Source organism: Anticarsia gemmatalis, chromosome 4, assembly GCF_050436995.1.
Source record: "Anticarsia gemmatalis isolate Benzon Research Colony breed Stoneville strain chromosome 4, ilAntGemm2 primary, whole genome shotgun sequence".
Taxonomy (NCBI): domain Eukaryota; kingdom Metazoa; phylum Arthropoda; class Insecta; order Lepidoptera; family Erebidae; genus Anticarsia; species Anticarsia gemmatalis.
Window position 1 is genome coordinate 10322689 of NC_134748.1, and position 22150 is coordinate 10344838.

The 22150-nt window shown below is 33.9% G+C and overlaps 2 protein-coding genes across 2 annotated transcripts in view; one reads left to right on the forward strand and one right to left on the reverse strand.

Annotated features, from left to right (window-relative positions):
- Positions 1-17157, reverse strand: part of LOC142972511 (uncharacterized) — a 107782-nt gene extending 90625 nt beyond the window's left edge. Inside the window, exon 1 of the mRNA XM_076113712.1 lies at positions 16959-17157. The gene's annotated coding sequence lies outside the window, so the exon portion shown is untranslated. The remainder of the gene's footprint in view (positions 1-16958) is intronic.
- On the forward strand, positions 646-5848 carry LOC142972510 (uncharacterized). Its single transcript, XM_076113711.1, has 4 exons — positions 646-1021; positions 1443-1644; positions 2272-3131; positions 3376-5848. The coding sequence occupies exons 1-4, from the start codon at positions 1010-1012 to the stop codon at positions 4426-4428; spliced, it is 2127 nt and encodes a 708-aa protein (XP_075969826.1). The 5' UTR covers positions 646-1009; the 3' UTR covers positions 4429-5848.
- Positions 17158-22150: the final 4993 nt, after the last annotated feature.

Sequence of the window (22150 nt, forward strand, 5' to 3'; positions counted from 1 at the left end):
AGTGGACAATGTCTAGATATATTGCTGTTGTAACTGTAACAACTCTCCTGTACACATGTTTAGCAAATAAACGACTATTACTATTACTCTTACTATAGCCAATACAATGAAAAAATATTATTTGCTATTGTTCTGAGTTTATATTGTTATTTATTGGATAATCACATTATCCGATTACTATTGACATTTCAACCAGAAAAACAAACTTTGAAAAACATAATATTTATCTACGCTATCTTTTGTAACGTGCTAAACTACACATGCAAACCTACAATAGAAGTAAAATTTATTGCCAAAGGTGAGCAACTTTATTTCTCAAACTTATTTAAGACACTATTATTTTCTTTAGTTAGCAGATGAAATATTTTTTTTTTATATATACATATATAATATATAAAACTTTAATCTAAAATGCGAAAAAATTGAGAATCACAAATTAATAGTACCAAAATAAATAGGTACTCTCCTGATTTGTCTACTATTTTAATTTTATCTCAACATCCGATTTACTCTATGAACGGGGAATACCTAGAACGACTACACGAAACTAAATAGTGCTGTGACTAAATGCAACTCGTAATGTCATCGATTATGTCAAATGTGTTTACGTTCAGCGCTTTACGTTTAATTAGTCGGTTAGTTTAATAGTAAATAATATTAGGCCAAAATGCGTTTAATGAACGCCTAAACAAACAAAGTAATAGTATGCTACTTTAACATTAATTATATGCCCAGCAGTGGGACGACATAGGCTTATAATAAAATATAATTGTTTCTATTGATAATCGCTAAGATCGCCGATAATAATCGATTAATTTTGTATTTACGCTGCCCGTTAGTGCCCGTCACTATCCACTGATAGTGTTTTTGATTGATAAACAGAAAATTAACAGCCCGAATTTCATTTCACTGTGATTCTCATTCTTGAGACAACTTTAGACACAGTGATAGCTTTTCGTAACAGCAATACATAATTTTGCAGAACAGGTGAATCGTGAAAACTTGTACCATGGCAGATCATGTAAGTTGACTTTGATTTTTAAACTTTTATTGTGATTGAAGCACTTATATATTTTTTAACAATGGTGTATTTGTGTCCTACAACTACCAACTTTCCTGAACAAGATTGTTATTATTCGAAGATTTGCAAATTACAACTTCTGTGAATTTAATAGGATTGTTTGCTGTTCTAAAGTGCTTTTGAAATATTAAAACTTTACAACACTATGATTTTAAAGTACTTTTTTAAATCCTTGATTTTTTTTATAATCTAAGGACCACCCCGAACGAGGGAGAGGCCATGTAGGGTTTGAGTTGTGTAGAGTGAGTTTGAGGACTTTGCATAATTACTTATTTATGGAAACTTATTTTACTTAGAGTATAATACAGTACACATTACATTGTAAATTTAAAAATGTATTTAAATAGATAACTTGTTTCAGGATAAATGGGTTTTGGGTGAATTTTCAAATACACAATATTTTGTGTCCTTTGATAATCTAGACATGAGTCTGTTAGGACATCTCATAGAAAAGCCTGCGGAGAAGAGAAAACTCTTGTGGTCGAGGCAAGACTTGGATGGAGAGTCGGGATATTACTATGTGACGGTTTCTGAAGGCACTGAACATGAAGAACATTGTTATGGTAAGTGTTTGTCATGATATTTCATCAAATTGGTATTATATATAGGTCTTTAAATGAATATCATATCTTATCTTATCATTAACTCCCTGTTTCTGAGGTACATTTAGCGGTAGTTTATCTATTCAATAATGTTTAAACTCATCTATACTAATATTATAAAGCTGAAGAGTTTGTTTGTTTGAACACGCTAATCTCAGGGACTACTGGTCCGATTTGAAAAATTCTTTCAGTGGTAGATAGCCCATTTATGGAGGAAGGCTATAGGCTATGTATCATCATGCTAGGACCAATAGGAACAGAGTACCAGTAAAAAATGTTACAAAAACGGGGTAAAATTTCACTCATTCTCTTTAATGTGACGCAAGCGAAGTTGCGCGGGTCAGCTAGTATAAAATAATGCTGTTGAATAGATAAACTACCGCCAAATGTACTCTTCGGCATAAAACATCTAATTTCTTAACTTTCTCATAATTATAATGAAGCTTAAGATTGAACAACTTTACCAATGAGTAGCCATTAATATCGCTTAAACAATTTATTGTTAATGAAATAATAATTGGCGTTTTCAGTAACTACAAACTATCACTTAAACCTTAAATATTTTGCAATTTTTTCTGTTCTTTGCAGAACCATCGGAGACTGATATATGTCATATTTGCAATATAGAAGTGCCTAAAATATATTACAGAGCGCACATTAAAACTGAATATCACCAGATACACAAAGCATTGGCTGAAACATTCCTTGAGAATGTTTCTAAACAAATTAGTGTTGAAATTGAAAACCCTGATGTTAAAAGAAATGATGACATATATTACTGTGAACCTTGTTCAAAAGTTATTGCTGTAGAAAATAGAGGGAGACATAACACATCAACCTATCATTCGAGTTCTGTTGAAAGGCAGAAAGTAGCTGAGAACTTTTTAAAAATTTACACAGGTAATATAAATGACGATACTGAGAATGACAGTGTAAATAATCATGCAACTGAAAGTAATGGTACAAACACAGTAGTTCATGGCACAGATTCTATGTACAGTACAAACTCAGTCTCTGATCTAAGTGAGAATGAGAATGGAAACAAAATTATTCCATATAAGGCTAAAAAAGAAACTACTAACACAACTTTGCCTGCAACTATCACTCATAACAATAGTGATAAAGTAATGCCTATCTCGGGTATTGTTGGTAATAAAGGAGTAGATTTTATATTGTATTTGAAAAAGATGATTCAGAAATACAAACTGACATATAAGCTACCGATGATCGAGAACGATGAAATAATTGTAACAACACCCAAGGGTCACATAGAAAAGGTTCCAATAGATACCTTCCAAGGATTGAAAGAATATAAAAAATATAAAGAATCAAAGCATTGTCAATTATGTAAGAAGTGGGTACTTAAGGAGGACAGGTCACACATAGAATGTGAAACTCATGTGAGGAATTTGTTACAACCCATAAATGATCACTTTTGCAGAGAATTGGTGAGTGTTATTGCTTATCATTTATTGTTTTCAATCGTATTTTTCTTCCTACTTTCTGAGTTGTGCTGTTAGATATCATAATATGATATAATTTTTTTGTCCTATTCAATATTTCACAAGTATATTATACATTGCTGTATTTAAAAAAGAAAATTTGTTGTCCAATCATTTGTAGGTCAATTACTTTGATATAAACTGAGCTTAAGTAGGCATGTTTAAATGACAGTTAAATGAATTGTTTCAGACAAGCAACAATTTGTGGAGCCATTGCCTTCTATGCAATGATCTAATTTTAACTGGAGCAGTCCATACAATTGACCCAAGACATGAAAAATATTATACACCAAAAACTGCGGCAGGGTCAACAAGCACAAAAATAACACCGAGAACCTACTGTGATGCCTGCAAGATTTATATTGATTCACATAACTACTCGAGCCATATTAATTCCAAGAAGCATAAACTCAAACATAATACAGTTGTTCCTGAAAACAAACCAGCAGTACAACCACAAAAAGAAGCTACAGTTGATACATCATCATTTTGTAAACTATGCCAAGTACATGTGCCGAAAGGCGGTATGGGGGTCCACGAGCGAGGAAAGCCACATAAAAACCGACTTATGTCCCGGATTAATGATGTTGACTCACGACCTACAACCATTGAAAAAACTGCAAAAGCGATTGCCAGTGCTGTAAAGAATCTGCCTAGTACGTCCAAAGCCAATCCTGCAGTCCCACAAAAAACTAAGGAACTGACAATTGACGAAAAAATGGCTGAATATATGAAACAAATGGAATATTTTAGTGAAACTGAACTCGATTGTATGGTGTGTGAGGTAAAAATTCCCAATTATGATTTACATGTGGTAGAACATGTCGAAGGAGCAAAACATAGAAGCGCTGTTGAAGTTTTACTCAGTGAAAATAAAACGATAAGACTATCAACCAACATGTACTATTGCGAGACTTGCAAGATTCAGTTTGATGACTTCATTGACCATTTCGAGGAGAATGTAGACCATATAGAAGCGAAATTATTATCTGCAGATAAAATAGATAAGGATGAATTAATTGAATACGTGCACGACTGGCCGGAAAACGGCAGTAGTTTGGCATTTGCATACAGAAGAATATATGACCAACTGTTAAAGAAAAATAGAATATTAAAACTTTCGGAAACGTCTTATTACTGTGGTGTATGTCTTATAAATTTGACACGTATCAGTGAGATAGATCACATGTTTGGTGAACGACATAAACAATCGTTACTGGCGCGAGATACAAACTTTACATGAACAGGTTTTTTTATTATGTTATAATTTCACCTACAATGCTCTTGATAAAAACTAATTAACATCATGCCACAGAGTTATAATTTTAGTACATCTTATATTTAGTCATCATAGTGTATTTTATAAGTTTAATTTTATAACTGAACACACTGTACATAGCAGCTATCTCGCCTTTATTAATGTAAAGTAACTAGGTATTTACAATATTATGTTTCTTAACAGATAATAAAATAAATGTTATTTTTGTTTTATAGGGCTACTTTTATACATATTTTAAACATAGATATTTTAATAGCAGTGAAAACATTAACGTGCCCAGTATATGACTGTAGGCTCGCTATCTATTACATGGGACTAACATTGTGAACGAAACGCGGGCCTAATTTTAACCGACTTCAGGAAAAGGAGGAGGTTCTCAAATGACTTGTAACTTTTTTCATATATGTATCTCTGTTTAAGCCTTCGGATATAACAAGCGTGATGTTATGTATGTATTATATAAATAACATAGTATTCTTATGCAGATAGTCGTTTATTAGATTTGAGTAAGTAAATTAAGTATTATTGTTTTTAAGTTCTTAAACTTGATTGAAACGAAAGTGTGTATAGGCACAAGGAATAATATACGATCATGAAAAAAAATAATTTGTAAACACGATACGCTTCTTTTAGTTGTATTTTAATCTAACATATTAGTATAGTGAATAAAAGTGACAATTCATACATATATCCTTACTAGCTGACCCGCGCAACTTCGCTTGCGTCCATTAAGAGAGAATGGGTGAAATTTTTCCCCGTTTTTGTAACATTAATTACTGGTACTCTGCTCCTTTTGGTTGTAGCGTGATGATATATAGCCTATGTCCTTTCTCGAGTAGGTATCAAAATATCTCCATACCAAATTTCATGCAATTTGGTTCAGTAGTTTAGGCGTGATTGAGTAGCAGACAGACAGACAGAGTAACTTTCGCATTTATAATATTAGTATGGATGACTACTATTTTGTATAAGGTATATTTATTGCCTTATGAGATCAGTGACTATTGGGTCTCGGTTTTTTTAATATACTTATCTGTTGTAGGTACCTACATCTTTATTTAACTGGCCATCGAGGTAATTTTGGAAAATAGGGGCTTTTAATTTTAATCCTATGGTTTTGTTTTAACTTCAGTATATTTTTAATAAATATTACTTACTTGTTTTTAATAACTACAAAGTACCGTATAATTATGATTGGCCGTGTCGCTAGCTTTAATTCGGCTTATTTACTTTTTTTTATTATTCCCAACATTTTCCTAAGTCACAGTTCATAGTATATGTAGTTGTTTATTTTAAGTGTTATGTGATATTAACGTTTGTATAAGAGCTTATTTTTTATGATTATGTAAATATTTTAATTGTAATTGTTTTAATAAACATTTGGTCAAAACATTGTTTTTTTATTGCAGTACCTATTAAGTACAGTTATTAGTCTAAATAAGTGACAATTAAACGACTCGATTGGACTACGAACGCAGTTTTTCTTTTGTTTTATAAACACACTAAATAATAATGTTTTATAATATGGTGGTCGTTATTTGTAAAACAGTTGCACCATATAACGTTTACATTAATATTCAATTCCATTCATTTTGTAGATATAGTTGAAACCATCAAATGTACTTAATCTACCTTTAGTAGGTATTCTAGGATGCCTACTCTACCTTTTCAAATGTTCAGTTTAACAACAGCAACATTTAAATCAATCGAAACTTTGGAAATTTAAGATTGACTAGCATTAATTCGATTCGCAGTCGAGGGAAGGGCCTGCTACGTAATTGTTTAAGTTTCTGTCAAAGCACTCTGGCATACGATGACGTCATAATTGTCCGTTGTACGTTTAACAAAGTTAGTGGGTTTGTTCGGTGTAGTGCTGTTAAAGCGAAACACTCGTGGACTTGATAACACTAAGTTAGTTACATCCTGTAGCTACGCTTCCCGAACGATAAATTATGTACCCACTCGTCTGTATGTTGCTAACTACATGAGTGACATGAAAATAGCCTTTGCATGTTTAGTTGTGAAATACGATGCTTGTGAATCTAGAGAGTAATAGGGGGCTCAAGCAAATAATTCCCTATGTAGTAATCGTAGTAGAGCTATCATCTGTGGCGCGGTCGGTAGTGTATCCTGCTGACCACGAGGTAGCTATTTCGTAGCCCGCAACTTCGGCCAAAACAAGCGTGATATTATCTATACTAATATTATAAAGCTGAAGAGTTAGTTTGTTTGTTTGTTTGAACGCGCTAATCTCAGGGACTACTGGTCTGATTTGAAAAAATCTTTCAGTGTTAGATAGCCCATTTATCGAGGAAGGCTATAGGCTATATATCATCACGCTGCGACCAAAAGGAGCAGAGTACCAGTGAAAAATGTTACAAAAACGGGGAAAATTACGATTCTCTTATGTGACGCAAGCGAAGTTGCGCGGGTCAGCTAGTGAACTATATAGCTGACCCGCGCAACGTCGCTTGCGTCACATAAGAGATCTTCATAAAAGTACTTCAACTGTAACTAATAAATACATACGAAATAAACCTTATCTAAACTAATGAGATTAACTTTAAACATGAAACTTGATCTATTTTACCCATCTCTATTTGATTAACCATACAAATCATTATTTGTGCGAGGTTTAGTGAATGATAAATGTAAGTAGGTATAAAGAAATAATAAGTATCTACATTTTCTAAGAATGTTTATTCTGGATTGTTCTCTAAAATATTAATATTTACAGTTCCCTGTGTTCACTCGTTTTTAATTAATCCCGTTCTATTATTTTATTTAGCAGCGACGAGCAACGTATTGTTAAAAAATTTAAAACACTTTTTGCTGAAGAATAGAATTGAGAGGCACTTGTTGAGAGATTTTTTCTCTTTTTCTTTGTTGCTAATAAAATTAACTAGACGTATCTTAGTTCATTTGTAGGTATATGGTATTATTTTTAAGTTAATTACATGACGTCCACCTATGCGGCCATGGGATATATAAATAAGCATTTTTGTACGAAATCTTAAAAAAATATTTATGAAATCGTTTTGAGTGGATTCATTTCTGATAGAGCAAAAGAGGTTGGATCCAAGCTAACGACCGGTCTTGATCGTGGGATTAAACACTTTTTACTGTTGATCTACTGCTTCATCATAGTTTTAAAATTAGCAACGTGACGGTCCAAGTTCTCGAAAGTGATTCCATTCTGGGAACCTATCTTAAAGTATAGGTAGTGGTACGCATATAACTAAGTATTCACTTAGCAAAACAAGGTGTCTAGTTACTGTCTTACGATTAAACAAATGAATCTTGCGTTATCTAGGCTTTCTGTATAAAATGAGTGACTAATGGATTTATTGTGGAAAAAGACTGAAATTTATTATAATATAAGCCTGCAGGCGAAAAAATACCAATACCTATAATCTGGTCTATTTTATCTAATCCTACTTCTAAATCGATATTATTTTATTACATTCATAGAATAGTGAATCTTCAACATAAAACCAAAAGAAATAATATGGCAACAAAAGATACGAGAGGATCCCTACAATATTTTATGTAGGGAATACTTTGCATAATATTCTAGTGTCGGCCTATCGTGTTCCGCGAAAGGAGATAAATTCATACGTATTATATTTATAACAATTTCATATGAAATTTCAAACCACATTTCAAAGACTTCTAACTGGTATATTATATTCCTTCTCGCTAATGTATTTGGAATGTTCATAGCTACTAGCTAGTATGCTCGAGATCGACACTTTCCCACCTGTGGACTATTCTTCTTTGTCAAAACCATATGTCTAGAAGATTATTGTGATTTTTATTTAAGTAGGAGGATTATAGGGTATTTCAAACAGAATAGATAAATAATCCACGATGATCCCGTGTATTCTAAGGCCAAAATTGACCAAATGCATGAATGACATTCATTGATTTGGAGAGGAAGAAGTAGATATAATTACTTCGACATTTTGGGATAACATGGACGAACAAATATGAGGTTTTAACATATTTTACTTTAAATAGTTCTTTGTTATCACTGTTGATTTTAAACAGTAATAAACCGTAAATATTATCGTTGTCAGCTAACAATTTCTAAAAATCGTTCATATTAATATCTAATGGGTAAAGTAAGACGATAAACCTAAGTCATAAGTCTGCCTATATTTCATAAACTTAATAATTCGAAGTTTTCGCCTAACTTAGGAGTGTTCTAAGGAAATGGATGTGAACTGCTTAATGCTTTAATCCAATTCTGTCCTTTAAAACATTACCGAAGGAAATTAGTCACGGTCTGCGACACTTTTAAGACTGTAATTTAAAGTTTAGAAGATAAATTAGGTTTTTTTTACGCTAGTAACACAGGCTTGCATGGTTGAGTGGAAAAGTTGTCAAAAGACCTCATTATGATTTCTTTTTAATAGTTTTTTTTCTTTTAAACGATTTAGAAAATTTATAATTATTTGAATACGTTAATGGCACGCTGCGTAGGTAGGTCGTGAATTCGATTCACACACGGAACAATTATTTATGCGATCCACAAATAGTCGTTTCGAGTCTGGAGGTTTGTAAAGCTCCCCGCGACACAAGAGCAATACTTATTGCGAGTCTTTAGAAAAAAAACTTAATCATTTACCCTCGGTTTCTGAGGTACATTTAACAGTAGTTTATCTATTCAATACCGTCAAAACTAAAAAAAAACGCTATTGAATAGATAAATTACCGTCAAATTTACTCAGAAACCGGGGGTAAATAAGATAGGTAGGTACATATAATATACCAGAACTGTGGTAGTATAAATAACAAGAATAGATCGGAAATATTTCGTAGTACCTAGGTACTTCCGATCCACAAAGATTTACGGTTATTTTATATCAGACCTTGGTTTATTTATTACATTCTATCAAATTCTTTTTCTGTTTTACTACTAACTGAAGAATGCATCGAGCGGCCATTTCTATTTTATTCGTTACGATTTCGATTCGTTGAGGGAATAACAGCGATGAATTGAATTCTCTCACTTACTACTCATTATAACACATCCGTATGTCTGTTCGCAATATACTCATAAACTGCCGAACGGATTATTGTGTGGTTTTTCTCATCAATAGATAGAGCGAATTTTGGAATCTTTAGGTGGATTTACAATTTCTAAAGATTTTATTTAATCTCCGTGAACAAACCAAATGGTATAAGTTGAAAAATTTGAGGCGCCCATAGCCATTTGCGCTTACCGGTCAGTAAACGATTTGTGGGGAAAGCAAACCTTGGCGCGGTCATTCCATAGATGGGTGACCGCATAGTGGCATTTGAACTGGGCTTCTCCGTGCTTCTTAGGGCACGTAAAAAGTCGGTCCCGGTTGTTGTCAATTAAGATAACAGTCGTTAAGCCACGTCAAAAGCCCTCGGGTGGTTTGAACAACTTTGTCATTAGGTTGACCACTAACTATCCGATAAAAAATAAATAAATATAGTTGAAAAAGTTTTATATAAATATATTTTTCTATTCACATCTACGTACGAGGACTTATTTTAATCGTATCGTGAATAAATCAGGAGTCCCGGCGAAACCCATTTGTGGCGCAAACATCTTGACACTGGAGGCAAATAGCTGTCCCTACGTGTGGCTACACAATTCCTATGACAATGTGTTTACATAACTTACGAATATATAACTCGCTGTACGATATGTGATTACTATTACTAGTAACGTAATTGAAAAAAATTGAGTTTCCATGGTAAAAATGGACATGTTGCTATTTTTTTAAGATCTTACCTCCCACGCAAGCCGCTGGTTCGAACCCGAGGCAACCAAACGAATGTCTGTTCGATGTTACGTGTGTGTTTATAAATCTATACCTACTAATATTATAAAGCTGAAGAGTTTGTTTGTTTGAACGCGCTTATCTCAGGAACTACTGTGCGAATTGAACAATTCTTTTACTGTTGGTAACCTATTTATTGAGGAAGGCTATAGACTATATATCATCACGCTACGACCAGTAGTGAAAAATGTTACGAAAAACGTGAAAAATTATGACCTATTCTCTCTTATGTGAAGCTAGCGCAGTTGCGCGGGTGAGCTAGTAATTAATAATTGTTCCAGGTGAAGTAAAACACCGTAATGCAACCTTGCATGCCCTAGAGTTCTTTAGAACAGTTCTTGAGGGTATGCAAAGTCCCCAATCCGCACTACGCCAGTGTGGTTGTCTCAAGGCGATACCCCGCTCTCATTACGGGTGAGACCCTAGTGGCAGTGGGACATTAATGGTTTAAATTTATACCTAATTAAATTACGTATATGCAAGGATCTTTTTTTACTGAAATGAGAACATTCATAATTAATACTCTATACCTGCTTTTGGAGTATTCTTTGAGCGTGTTTCTTGTGTTCTTATCTTCTTAAACCATCAAAGATAACACATCCAATTTTGTGAATACCATAAAAACATAGCTTCGGAGTTTTATGATTACATAGGTATCTACTTAATAGTTACCGTCTTACCAAGTGAAGGTGTTTGAAGGATAAATGCCAGTATAAAACTACTGATAATGAAAACCTTTGTGGCCAGATCTCCCCTCACAGGGATTTGGGGCCGACGTAGTCGGAGATAACGCAGCCTTAGTTTATAAGCCCGCCGGGGGCCGAGACTGGACCGTGGCGCTAACTGACGTTATTTCATTCCTCTTCCTTTCATCTACGTCTACACTAACGAAGCACCGCACGCATTTACCCAAGAAGAAAATACCTCGAACACATTTACAAAATATGTGCTTTAAGAAAATATGTATACAGATAAAATATATATTATTTCCTCACGCCAAGGCTCTCTCGGGTTAAAGAATAACAATGAAAATTTCCCTCGCTTTTACGTCGTAAAAAAAGGCAACTCGAATTTTTGTACGGTATTTGGGTCGGGTGCCATAAGTCAATTAAAATGGTTTAACCTGTGTGTACGTGGGCAAATAAGCTGTAACATGTTTAATTTTTTCATAAATCACCATCCCGCTTATAACATTGGTGAAATTCAATTTTATTATTGGTAACGTGTAAACAAATATTTGTGAACTGAATGCTTTTATCACTTTAGTCAAGTAGACGTTCATTTGTTGACTTAATCGACTCAATAGTTGCAATAAATATTAAACGAGCTTTGATAAATTCATCTCTGTCCTAAATATCGACTTTAAGAATAAACATAACGGGAAGTGAATTACACGACTTTTCTGAAAATATCTCACAAAGCGAAGTCTCTGAGGGGGCAACTAGGAAGTTTGAGCAGAAACTTTTTATCTTAAGTCCGTAACAAGTGACAATGTGCAGTAAAGTTCGGTCACCGGCAGAACGCACTGATACAAACTTCCACACAGGATGAACTCCCAGTGGCCCCTTGGGTGTATGTTTATAATAGACTATGGTTTATTAGGAGTCGCATCAGATGTTATCTCGCGCAAAGTTTCGAATTTAGGGGCTTAATGGCTAAACTTAAAATTAAAGGATCTTTCGTATAATACATAAAGCAACTTCATCTGTCTTATAAAAGGTACCGCTGATGGATGATACTCAAGATTTAGGGAACATAGTTCCTTAAACACATGCGTGTACACATATACTCGTGTGCACACTGTGCACGTGTCAGAAAAAATAAACTCTTGTATAAAAAACGATGAGTTATCAAATCGGGCACGTGTTCCACAACTCACAAGTAACAACTACCTAAAGGGCGTTAAACTCAAAATAATGTCAATAACGATGAAAATAGGTCCCATTGACAAATTACACGATAAAAATCGCATTTTATTTCAAATAAATGAGTCTCTCATCGATCAAGCTATTGACAATAAGCGCCGTCAAAGAAGAAACGATGTAGATGTTATATTTTTGTCCGAAACACGGTTCCGCCTAAAGTAGCACAATCAATCATTCAGCGTTTTCAGATTTTTGCGCAAATCTCGGGACTTTTCTCAGTTTTCTGTTAACTTTGTTTGTATACAAAAAGGGGTGGCTTTTTAATCCAAAAATGTTTAATGTATACTTCTTTTTTGTGAGTATGTTATACACATAATTAAAGTCTAGAACATTAGCGGTATGTTATCTTAAATTACAGTAGAAAAGATAGACAAGAAGTTACATTTCTTTTTACTTCTAGACAAGAAGTTACAATCTTCCAAAAACGGTAACACTTTCCATTCGCAGAATGCTGGCCAGTAGGTGGGATACATTTAATTTATTGCTTCAAAAAAGAAAAAAAGAAAAACAATTAAAGACTCGACCTCTTTCAGTGGCTCCCCTGTGGCATTTCATTTATTTTTCTGTTTCCAACAGCGCCAGTTGAAATTATTATTTAAGCCTCCCGGACGAGTGGACCACGGATTATTTTCTCCTATGAATAAAAGAGCACAGGTTCGTTACTAATTCCAAAAACATAAAACCTTCTTGAACCAAAAGTATGTTTTCCTATTATATCCAAGAAAATTGAACAATCCAGAAGAGTTTTTTAAGTAAATCCATGTCAGTACTAATAATATGTCTGGCAGAACGTATTCGTGAAATAATTAATGTAGAATCTCGATGAGTCTTATATGCAAATAAATAGTATACTTATTATCATGGACGTAAATATTAAATTTGTAGCTATGAATGGAATTAATGTGTGTGTAGATCATGGTTGTCGTTATTTTGGCAAAACTACAAAAAGAATATGGATGAAATTTTTTAATAGGTAAAATTAACGAGATACATTTTATGGCAGAAAATGCATTCACTAGAACGAAGTTAAAGGCAGAATCTAGTATTATTTTAAACATACTTTCTAACTTAAGAAACCTGCGTGCGTAGGTACAACGTCTAAACCTATAAACATAATTTATTCAACGCTTGATTAAGCGGGATATCAGAAAATAGCTAATTTACTGTTAGCTACGAACAAAACTGACTGGAATACTTAATTGAGATAAAGGTCCGTAATTTACTCAACTAATCCCTGCTGCTGAAGATATTTTGTCTTTCTTTCACCAACTAGTGAACGCCAAGATGTCGTTTTTGAACTTCAATCTCAACGTGTTGATTCTCTAGTTAAGTAAGTTCAAGTTATTAATAAAATATGTTGTTATTATTGAAGCTTGTTTTATTTTTTATTAATCTTGCCAACTGTATCCTCAAGAGAAAATAAGTTGCAATAAATACACATCACTCTTCCTCCAGTTTTATAGATCTCTCAAAAAGATACCAATAAAACAATCGACTTTTTACAACCACTCGCCGGTGTCAAACTCAACAACTGCAAGATTTTTACTGCACTTTTCCTTAGCTGCTCTTAAAAATTTATAGCGACGCGGATTCGCTGCAGAATAATATACGTGATCCAATGAAAATTCAGCAGCGCTATAACGAGCTTTACTTCAGCGAGACAGAGCAATCGTTTTCGTTAAAAAACTGACTTTTTATGTGCGAACGTGTTGCGCGATGGGTGAAAGGTATTGTTGCCCTTAATGGTCGAGGGAAATTACCTATTTCACGCTCAGACGGACCGCGTATTACTCACGTATACAGTTACCATTATTTAGTAAAACAACAGTGAGCGACCGACTAGCAATTAGCCGACAGATACCTACTCAAGATTGCTAGGTGTTATATTTCGCCCGAAACGGTTCAACTGCGATAGCCATTTTGTAAGGGCCGGTGTCAATTAGTAATTGCCCTATTCTTAACCGAATCAAATATTTGATTTACTCGAGGCGTGGAAGGAACGGTCTACGTTACAACTGTGAGAAACGGACCGTCTGAAACATTCACAGCTAGGGTATGTGTGTTAACTATCATTTGCCAGTGAATTATAATAGTAGCTAGAAGTTAGAATGGACCTTTTATGAATAATTAATGAAACCGCCAGTATTTAACGTAGAAATATATGATGGAAAACAAAATTGTAATGAGTAGGTATTTGTACAAGCACTGCGAGGAACGTATTCATTATATCAAAGTTATGGAAAACTGAAACCTATAAAATATGTAATACACGACAAGATTTGAAATTGCTATTGGCGACAAAGCGTTTTTGATCAAAATTATAGTACAACTTATATATTCAGCTAAGAAAATCGTATAATAAAACTTACTTTTAGTTTTGATTTTACCACGACGTGTAAAAAATTAAAATACTCCTAACTACAATAAAAAAAAATCTATTATCAACAAAACATTCAGTTTTTTATCATAGCTTATCATATTGTGGAACACCTCCACGTACATTTAAATGCATAGTAGATTTAAAAATGTATTAAATTTACATATTCAATTCGTAACAAAGAACATTTTAATTAGAAACCACCGCAGGAGCTCATAATAATTTATCATCGTCGTGTTTAATTCAAAATGCATTTGAATTTCAGTTTTTCACAACCACAAACCACAAAACTGAACAATGAAATATCTAACACATTCATTAATGTACATTATTATTTTGAATAACACAAATTCAATTCATTAATTAGTTTTTGACACCTAGACGTGATGAAAACCACAAAAATACGATGTACGTACGGGTGACTGAATAAACAAAATGATGAAATTATTGTTATTCGATTATTGAGTTCTGTTTTTCTATACACGATTAATGATCATACATCAATTATATCGTATCGTTTTGCATGTATTTACCATTAAGCCTAAAATACTCGAAGTCCATGTGAAAATTCGTTAAAATCACTAGCCGATAGCTGCCCGAAACTGTAGTTAATAGCTAGGTAAAGGTTAATAGTTTTTTCTTCAGATTTCCGTCTGTATTAGTAGTAAAGTCAGAAAACACCTTGACAAAATCGCGAACATGAACCAACATGTAAAATCTAACTGCTCAATTTTGGCACGACACAATGCAGTTATTACTATTATCGTTTAAATTAATTTTAAAAACCCTCAACAAATTTAAAACTTGTTATTTTATAGTATTAATTTAATTTAACAGAGCACTTTTATGAACAGATTGACCGCAGCGTCCGGCGAGTGGCCCCGCGTTGAATATCAAAAGGGTCTAATTGAGAAAGCAGATACATCATACGCGGGATCATTAGACCGAATGTTTGTTCAATTGATCGTGAATATTTTGCGGGTTTCATCTACGGACGGGGAAGTATCCGCGCCCCCTCTCGTGCCAGATTAAGCTTGTGACGTACCCTTAGAATAAATTATCCCTTTCACAACCACATTTTCTTTGTTCCCCGGTTTATTTTGCACGCTATGTGTGCGGCATTACAAAGTTTTAACGAGATGAAGAAAGGGCAGCGGTCAAGGCTTTACAGTTGACACTGCCACACTGCCAACGGATTAAGTTTGAAGTCGAATTGCATCGGAGCCGTTTATTTTAAGCTTCAAATTATACTCGGAGTTTGCTTTGTCGTATTGCGAAACGTAATGAGTTTTCTTGCCTTGGATTGTGATGTTAATAGTTAGAACATATTAAGAAACATTTCAGATTCAGTAAAATAACTCTAATCACTTACTAGAGGCTGATATCTATGCTTTACTTGTTATTACGAACACATTAAAGACATTTCAAAGTAATATACTTACTTAATTTTTAGATACAGATTAGAAACAACTGTGTTCAAAGCTTTTAGTCCGGCCAAAATTCTTACGTAGAGTCCAGAATGAATAAAACGCGTTAATGGCCAATATCATCTTCTAAAAACTAACAAGCGACATAACTACCCTCGAAAATAAAAAGCTCCATGTATTTCAAATCCTATAAACAGAACCAACTTTATATCTGTACATTTTGTACATGAAAAGCTCAGGAAGCTAATATGTCACACACGGAGAGCGGCGGCGGCCGGAAACGGACTTCAAAGTTTAACACAAGCCCACTTCCTAATACGAACATTATTCACAGTTGATTCTGTTAACTGTGCTCTATTGCAATTTCCGCCGCGCTCCCACAAATAATGGAGAGCTGTGTGCGTAAAATGAGGGGCAAATACTCCCTGTTATTCTATTTGAACTTCCTCCACTGACCAACGATTAAATATACATTGTGTGCACAATGATGTCAGGCTGACGTGGCCAAAATCATCCTCAATATTTAGATATATCTACAAATGGATAAAATAATATTAATTACACGCTTTTTCATTACGAATAGTAAATTAATAAAATCACCACCAATAACTCCATAGTATTGTACAAAGGAATAATACATTTCAATCGGATTAAATGCGACTCAATATTACGAAACATTATTTGTAAATATTTTAATCCCCTTTTCTACAAACGTGAATAAGCGTCGCGTCGTCTTATAATATGTAATCGGAAATAGTTTGCAATGGCGCCAAGCGACGCGCCGGCCGACCGGTTTATTTAAACTTAATTGTCATAAAGAAAATTCTTACATACTTTATTAAATCAAACGGAAAATGTATCTTACAGCCTATTTAAGCTTCAAAGAAACAGTTAAGCCTACTTATCATTTCGGAAGTTTAACAACAAAAGAAATTGTTATACTTACGAAAATTAATTGGAGGTTCCGGTAAAGGCGCGGTTCTTTCAGTGGTGAGGTCGCGGTGGGATGCAACAGGCGCCGTCGGTCCACAGAACTACTGAACAAGCATTTTTTCACACAAGATGTTCACTGAACTGTTTTATGTTAAGGCTGCGCGGCTTGCGGAGGCTAACGCGGCGTTCGCCCGCCGCTATCGCGCGCTCGAGTCTGCCCAAAACGCGGTGTTGCTACGCTTCCATCGAAAATGTGCCACTGATTTCCACCGTTCTGGTACCCATTTTCATTGCGATTTTCTATAACATTCTTATATATCAAATAGTCATTTTATTGTAACATAAAAAATAAGGCATATTAAAACGATAAAATGAATAATTTTTTCGTAATAATTATTCAATATGTTTTCGTGAGAGACTTTACCTTTTGCTAATCCATCGTTTACTTTGAAGTATAAAAACTAATTCTGGTTTAAAACTTAACTTAATACTGTACTTGGTTAGATTATTTTGTGAGCCAAAGTGAGCGGACTGAACAAATAATTATTCGCATTACCATTTTAAGAGATAGTTCTTATTTTGAATTATTTATACGATTATTTAATGTCTAACACCGAACTTTTATATAAAAGCAAATCGTACGAAAGTGTAAAGGCTGGTATCACAGCTGGGCGGCGCACACCGCCCGCGCCTCGCGCTCCCCGCCCGCCCCACGCTCGTCGAAGCCGTGAAGCCTCCATTCGTTTAGTATTCGCGCCCTTTGTGACACTTAAAACCATTGTTCTCAAACGAACCTTTTCAAAGTTGAACTACAGCACTTACACGAAAACGATATATCGAACGACTCCTATTAAGCTCGAATTACACCAATATTTATCCTAAAACAATAACGTGCGTCAGTTTAAAAATCCATTTGGACAGTGGCCCGAAGAAATTACCTTATTTAAAGGAGATTGTGCCCTTTTCAGTCACAACAAATTATTTTTAATTCATCGTACCTCCCAATAATACAATTCAACAGTGTTACGTAATACTTTTAAAATTCAAAACTCCTTTTTCATAAATTGCGTTGGTGAAATGAAAATCAGACAACGTTTTCTATCGCTATGAACATCGCTTTTACGTAAGCGGAAAAAGGGAGGGTTTTGAAAAGGTTCGCAAATGAAAGAAATCATTTAAGTTCCGAAATTATGCCTTAGAAATAGGCAGAGACCCCGTCGTCGTTGAACACGAACGAATTCGACCTCCGCGGCTCGTCGCGGCCTGATAATAGTCCGATAAGAATTATATTTGAAAATTAATGTCAATGAAAATTGTACATTCGTATCGCTGGGTTGTACAAGACGGTTGAAGTTGTAAGAAACGTTCAGTTGACGTAATCTTGGCTGGTGTCAGCTACCGTAGAATCAAACGGAATATTTTATTATTTGAACAAGTTATAACAATAAACTATTTATCTTAGTATTCATTGATAACTGTTAAGTAAAACTCTAAAGACGTTAAAGTTAAAAGTGCTGTCGAGCTCGATCCTTCAACGATGTATATCTATGAAATTTATACAATTAAACACTGTGATGCCTATTTTTCCCAGAAGCCTTTAATTTTCACCGCTAACAAAGGCAACAGGGGGTTGAAATATACATTTATCGCTATAACGAGGGACTTCGTATTTTATTAATTAAGAATTCATAAACGTGCAGCTTCCGAATACAACTTTCAGACGCCAAAATGAATTTCGATACCGTTGTTTGTTGAAGAGCATCCTATAATATTACCGAAGAACGATAACAAGGAGCCAAAGTGATATCTACAAGAATCAATATCATTCAAGCCATCTTACAAAATACTTCGAGTAATGAAGGAGACTTATCACTTTAGTATAATTAAAAAATTTAAACACATTACCACATCCTAGTTCGAAAATGATTCGTCCTTAAAAGCACGCCTTTAACCGCGATATATCTGGTACCAAAAATACTCTATCTTTTAGATTTTCGTCAAATACAGTGGTGAGGTCTATTTCTAACCTTTTTAACCTACATCCCAAACATTATATTCTTAACTTTTTAAATAAAAAAGGACTATTGAGAATATTGTGTCGACTCAAATTAGCCGTGTGCTCAAATAATAAAATCTTGATTTGTCTTCAAAATATTGTTTACTCGAACGTAAACCAGTATACGATGTTTATAAATCAACAAGTCGCAATCTTCAAGCCATTTGTAAGATTTAATTACTGATACAGGATCTCAAGCCGTTTAATGGCACAATATTGCGGCTTTACGACTTGTCAAGTTGTAAGCACGGCCTCATTGAACATGAATTGATAAAGCTTGAGACCTTGTTCACAGTAAATGGGATATTTTATTAAATTAGACCGCGGTAATATGATGTTTATTGCGTATAATGAAACGGTACGTTTTATAATTATCATAATAATAGAATGTATAAGTATGCACATATTTGGTTTGGGGCAATTCTTTTAGCATTTCTCAATGATGACGTTTTAAAGTAAAACGAATAAATATACCGTAATATTATACATTAAAATAAATAATTGAATTTAATTTATACGTTTTTTAATTTACTCTGAGGTGCGAAGAATAATACGATTTAATCATTTTATCTCTAGAATTAATACCTTTGAATCTGTGAAATTATTATGTGACAATTACATTTTTTTTTATTTCATTTATTTATTTCGGGAAAACACAGACTTTTCTTAATAATAAATACTAGCAATTATTTTTATGCGAATGTGTAGCACAACTTTATCCAGGCATTATTAAATAAATATTTAGTATAGTTAAGCAAACTTGGGTGCACCAAGTTTATATACTAAAGAAAAATATTATTTCTATCTGTAATTTAGTTTCCACTTTAATTGGTCAGTCGATATAATACATCTACTAAACCTAGATACATTTAGCAATACGAGTAAACAGAGCGAGACGTCATTAATCGTAGCGCGGCTACGGTTACAGCTACGGCGTAGGCAGTGCTAAATTTAGCACTATTACGGACAAGAATAGAACGAGATATATTATTGTTTTTGTTAGATCCTTACTAGTTGATAACAATATTTATTTATGGATAAGAAATCTACCAGGTGTTTTGAATACGTGGGCTACAGGATTATTTGAAGCATTAATATTATTTAAGAAAAGAAAGCAAGTGGTAAAAGTTTAAATAGTCTTATTTTGAATCCTGATGTTAATAAGATGGTTTATTTTTCAAATATGAACAGCTCAATGTTTAACTATGTATTTCACAATAACATGCACTTAAATGCTTAAGTCATGGTACGTGGAAGTAGGTCAATAGCAATACCTCCGACACTTTGATATCACATATTTTATTTGGTCTCCCCAAACGACTGCATCGAACTGTCATTTCCTGCGAATTGATAACTTAAAAAATGTTTTTCTAAGCATATAATAATATCAATAACAATCCGATAGTACTATTGATTTACCATAAAAGAAAGTCTGCAATCAACCCCCATAGTCACAGCCAGGTGTACTCACCGGCCGGTAAACGGTCTGTGGGTTAAGCAACCGTTGGCGTGGTCATTCTTTAGATGGGTGACCGCTTGTGGTATTTGAACTGAGCGTCTCCGTGCTTCAGAGGGCACGTAAAAAGCCGTCCCCAATTTTCGTCAGTAAAAATAACAGTCGTTAAGCCATGTCAAATTCCTTTCAGGCGACTTGAACAACTTTGAAACTTAGTTGACCACTAACCATACGATAGATAGATAGAATACAAATAAAGCCATACATTATATCCAACGATCTTTCATAGTAACAGTGAAATAACGTACAGAAACAAAATGTAATAACATTTACTCGATAATTACATTGTTCAAACATTTTCCACGCTTCGGTAATAACGAACGTACGTATGACTCGTGGCTGCTATTAATTTGAATTTTTGATTTTCCGATACCGACTGTGGTCTATAACGCTATTTATATTTACATATTAAAGGTTTACATATTGAGAATCGTTTTAACAGGTTTTAGCTGATTTTAATCTGTCAGTTTCCCTTGCCACTGAATTGTGCAGTACACTTTTTAGGTAGACAATATAATGTCAAACAAGTGCAGAGCTTTTATAATTTATTTTTGAAAATTCTTATTAGTTGACTAAAGTTTGGTAATGTGCCTAGTGGCCTATATGGCAATAGACACGACTTTTCCGGGATAAAAAATCTCCAGTTACACAAAAGGATTTCTTATTTTTATTCCTACGATGTGGGTAATATAGAAAATCAAAATATCTATGTACCAAAATTAGTAAAATGATTTGTCGTAATTGAGTAACAAACATCTATGCGAAGATCCAAATTTTCACACTTATAATGGTACTAACGTCTACCTGCGACTTTATCCGCGATTCATGTGGTTAAAGGCATGCTGAGTGTTAATCAAGGGATGAATTATCTTTGTATCAAATTTCATTTAAATCCGTTTAGTAGTTTTGTGTTAAAAAGTAACATACATACGTCAATCCTCACAAACTTTCGCATTTATTATAAACCTCTAAATAAGATATACATTCATGAAGCCACACATACAAACTGTGGCGAAACGACCGAGTTTACGACATCTAAAGTCTAATAGAATAAACCTACCAACACATTTACACAATAAGCCATAGATTAGACGCCGACTAAAATTAATTTAGCCATCAACTCGGCACAATATATGGCTAAATGGAGTTGAGCCGACGGATTACGGGCTTACAATAGGCTTAATCGATAACACGTTTATGTCTAAAACTATGCATATTATTAAGGAATGTCTTCACTGTTTATATCATGTAAGTATTTACTTGCTATAATAATTTTAAAGAAAAGTCTTTGAACCCAATGAAACAAACGCTTAAATGTATATGTACTTCACGTTTCTGTGCTAAAACAGTTGAATTGATAAGATTAGAACATTTCGGAGTTAAAGATTTAGTAAGCAAGTAATGATATGTTTTACAATTCGGTGCCGATGATACATGTAAGGAATTTACAACAATAATTTTTCAGCACTTTCAAATGCTCTTTAAGTGGATGATAGGTAATCAATAAGAATAAGTGATAGGTCATAATATTAGTTTATAAAATAACTAAATTAATGAGTGTCATGTCAAGCGAGCGTCAAATCATGGCAAGCGTTCTTTCATTACTCCTTACTCCCAGAGAAAGAAGACATAA

Excerpts from the sequence above, each read along its gene's own strand:
- LOC142972510 (XM_076113711.1), top strand. Across the intron at positions 1,645-2,271 it reads ACATGAAGAACATTGTTATG|AACCATCGGAGACTGATATA; the intron begins GTAAGTGTTTGT and ends TGTTCTTTGCAG. Across the intron at positions 3,132-3,375 it reads ATCACTTTTGCAGAGAATTG|ACAAGCAACAATTTGTGGAG; the intron begins GTGAGTGTTATT and ends GAATTGTTTCAG.